Genomic DNA, 3,025 nt, shown 5'->3' on the forward strand with positions numbered 1-3,025 from the left:
AGCTCGGGCAGATCGCGCTGTGGCACAGCGGCGGCCGCGAGGTGTGGGTGGAGGGCAACACGCCCAAGGCGCTCATGGCGCAGCTCGAGGAGCTCACCGCGCGCCGCGACGAGGTGGAAGAGCTCAAGAAGGCCGCGGAGAAGCGCACGCGGCAGATTGGCCGCAGCGCCGACGAGGACTCCACCGCACCGGAGACGCAGAGCGCACTGCTGGAGGCGCAGGAGGCGCTGCAGCTGTACGCCACGGAGTACGCCGCGCTCGGCAGCAGCATACAGGCGGTGCGGCAGCGACAACTCGACCTCGAGCACGAGAAGAAGGCGTTCCTGAAGGAGATCCGCCGCGTGGGCGACGAGGACGCGTCGGAGTTCGTTGCGGTGCCGGCGATTGGGCAGCAGCAGCGCTACGTGCTAATGCACCTCCTCGGCAAGGGCGGCTTCTCGGAGGTGTGGAAGGCGTTCGACCTGCAGGAGGCGCGCTACGTCGCGTGCAAGATCCACCGCGTGCAGCGTGAGTGGTCGGCGCAGACGCGGCTGCATTACAGCCGCCACGCTGACCGCGAGCTGGCGATCATGCGGACGCTGCGCCACCCGCACCTCACGCGGCTCTACGACGAGTTCGAGCACGGCGAGTCGATATTCGTGTCGGTCATGGAGTTCAGCAGCGGCACCGACCTCGACACGCACCTCAAGCGCTACGGCAGCATGCGGGAGGCGGAGGCGCGCCTCATTTTGCTACAGATCATCAGCGCCCTCCGCTACCTCGCGGCGCAGGAGCAGCCAATCATCCACTACGACCTCAAGCCGGCGAACATTCTCTTCCACTCGAGCGACACATGCAGTCTGGAGATCAAGATCACCGACTTCGGCCTCAGCAAACTCCTCCAGAGCCGCGACGGGCCCAGCGACAACCCCACCATCGAGCTCACGTCGCAGGGCACCGGCACGTACTGGTACCTGCCGCCCGAGTGCTTCGACACCGCCGCCACGCCGCGCATCAGCAACAAGGTGGACGTCTGGTCGTGCGGCGTCGTCTTCTACCAGATGCTCTTTGGCAGGCGCCCATTCGCGGAGGGCGAGTCGCAGCGGCGCATCTGGCAGGACAAGCTCATTGTCTCCTCCGCCCGCACGCTGCGCTTCCCCGACACGCCGCGGGTGTCGCAGGAGGCGAAGGAGCTCATACAGAAGTGCCTCGAGTACCACCCGTCGGAGCGCTACGACGTGCAGCAGCTCAGCCAGGACCCGTACCTGCAGCGCACCCCGCGGCGCTCCACACGTGGGGAGAAGTCGTCGTCGGTGCCGCCGCCGTTGTCGGCATCGTCGACGGCCGCTGCACCGCCGCCGCCACCGCCGGAGGGGAAGGCGGACGCAGCTTCTGCATCACCATAACTTGCACGACGTAAGAAGAGACGGAGGAGGAGGAGCGGGGTCAGAACGAGGGGCAAAGAAAGAGTAAAAGTGAGTGTCACACCCGTGTAGGAATGAGCACAGATGGCAGAAAAGCGCCTTCCGCCGTACCGTTTCCTTTGTGCTGGAAAGCGCCAATGTCGCTTCTGCAACCACGAAGGCTTCTTCTTCCCCCTTTTCTTTCGGTTTCTTTTCCCCATCGGACAAGGAGCAACCCCATTGGAAATGCAGGCACGCCTTGACGTTTCAGCTGCGCCTCACCTGTTTCCTCCTTTGCATGGGTGCGTGTGTGTGTGTTTCTCTCCTTCTCCTTCTCGTTCGCCCCCGTGATGCCTGGCGTGGCATGCCACAGCCGTAGAGTGCGCGGAATGAGCTATATGCGTCGGCTGCGAGTCCCTACGGGGGCGGTGCTGCGGCGGCGCTGCTTCACTGTTGGGGTGCCGAGTGCCGTGCTGCCGCGCGGGATGCATGCGTTCCAGCTGCGGGACAGCGCCGACACCGTTGAGGCCCTCGCCGAGGCGTACGTCAGCATGAACCTCGCAACGATGAGAACGTTCCACGAGATCGTCGTGAAGGGCACCGCGTGCCCGCATGGCACCACGCCACCGTCGTACGAGGAGATGCTGCTGCAAGGCATGGGGTCCGGCAGCAGCCACATTGGTAGCGTAAGTAGCAGCAGCAATGGTGTTGTGGGCGCCTCTGCAGCTCCCAGCGCCCCCTCGGCTGCAGCAGCGGCAGAAGCGGCACCTGCGAAGAAGGCTGCGGAGAAGCACGCGTTTGACGTCACGGTCAGGAAGTACCCGGCGGCCAACAAGGTGAAGCTCATCAAGGAGCTGCGGGCGGTCTCTGGGCTGCCGCTGCAGGAGGCAAAGGCGGCGGTGGAGAAGTGTCCCGGCATCGTCGCGAAGGCGATGCCGCGGGCAGACGCGGAGAAACTCAAGAAACTGTTTGAAGGACACGGCGCTGAGGTGGAGCTGGCGTGAGGAACGTGTCCCTGCTTCAGTTGTTCCTGTCTTTGTGTCGTGTTGCTGCTGCAGAAGAGGCGGGGCGGCGCTATTCTTTTCGTTCCATTCACACGTGACTTCCCTCTTCNTTTGTCTCCCTTCTTTGTTGTTGTTTCTCTTGGTGCGTGTGTGTGTGTGTGTGTTGGCGTGCTGCGGCGCTGCAGCTGTGGAGCGAACGCGTATTAATAAACGAAGACACACACACACACACAGGGCGCGGGAGACTAAAGGAGAGAGGACGTCTGTGGGTGTAGAAAGCCACGAGAAGACTAGCAATAAAGCAGGGCGTAGCGACATGTCGGACTCCTTCGCGCTGCTCCTAGCGTCGGTGGAGCTGATTGTGTTCTTCACCTTCGACTTTGTCTTTGCGCGTGTGCTGAACACGCTGAAGCACGACCACCCCGAGCTGGAGGAGTGCGCGCCGGAGGACTCGCCGGACTTGGACCCCGTCGCCGTCATCGACTCGCTGCGCCACACCGCCGTGGAGCTGTACGACCACCAGCAGCAGCGCCTCGCCGGCGGCGTCGGGGAGGACGTGGGCGACGGCAGCGATGGTCTCAACACCGCCGCATCGCCGCCGCTCCACCGCGCGAACGTGCTGCACAACGTCGTCGTTGT

At 64.0% G+C, this 3,025-nt stretch overlaps 3 protein-coding genes across 3 annotated transcripts; all 3 read left to right on the top strand.

Moving 5' to 3' along the window:
• Positions 1-74: 74 nt before the first annotated feature.
• On the top strand, positions 75-1,385 carry DQ04_15031000 (putative protein kinase; the record flags this gene model as incomplete). Its single annotated transcript, XM_009317245.1, has 1 exon — positions 75-1,385. One exon carries the CDS (start codon positions 75-77, stop codon positions 1,383-1,385), a length of 1,311 nt encoding a protein of 436 aa, XP_009315520.1.
• A 386-nt stretch (positions 1,386-1,771) lies between these two features.
• On the top strand, positions 1,772-2,386 carry DQ04_15031010 (ribosomal protein L7/L12; the record flags this gene model as incomplete). Its single annotated transcript, XM_009317246.1, has 1 exon — positions 1,772-2,386. The coding sequence occupies one exon, from the start codon at positions 1,772-1,774 to the stop codon at positions 2,384-2,386; it is 615 nt and encodes a 204-aa protein (XP_009315521.1).
• A 316-nt stretch (positions 2,387-2,702) lies between these two features.
• On the top strand, positions 2,703-3,023 carry DQ04_15031020 (hypothetical protein; the record flags this gene model as incomplete). Its single annotated transcript, XM_009317247.1, has 1 exon — positions 2,703-3,023. A coding segment is annotated over one exon (321 nt), but the record flags the coding sequence as incomplete, so codon positions are not given.
• Between the last annotated feature and the right edge of the window lie 2 nt (positions 3,024-3,025).

This window comes from Trypanosoma grayi, assembly GCF_000691245.1.
Source record: "Trypanosoma grayi strain ANR4 Tgr_1503_V1, whole genome shotgun sequence".
NCBI classification, from domain to species: Eukaryota; Euglenozoa; class Kinetoplastea; order Trypanosomatida; family Trypanosomatidae; genus Trypanosoma; species Trypanosoma grayi.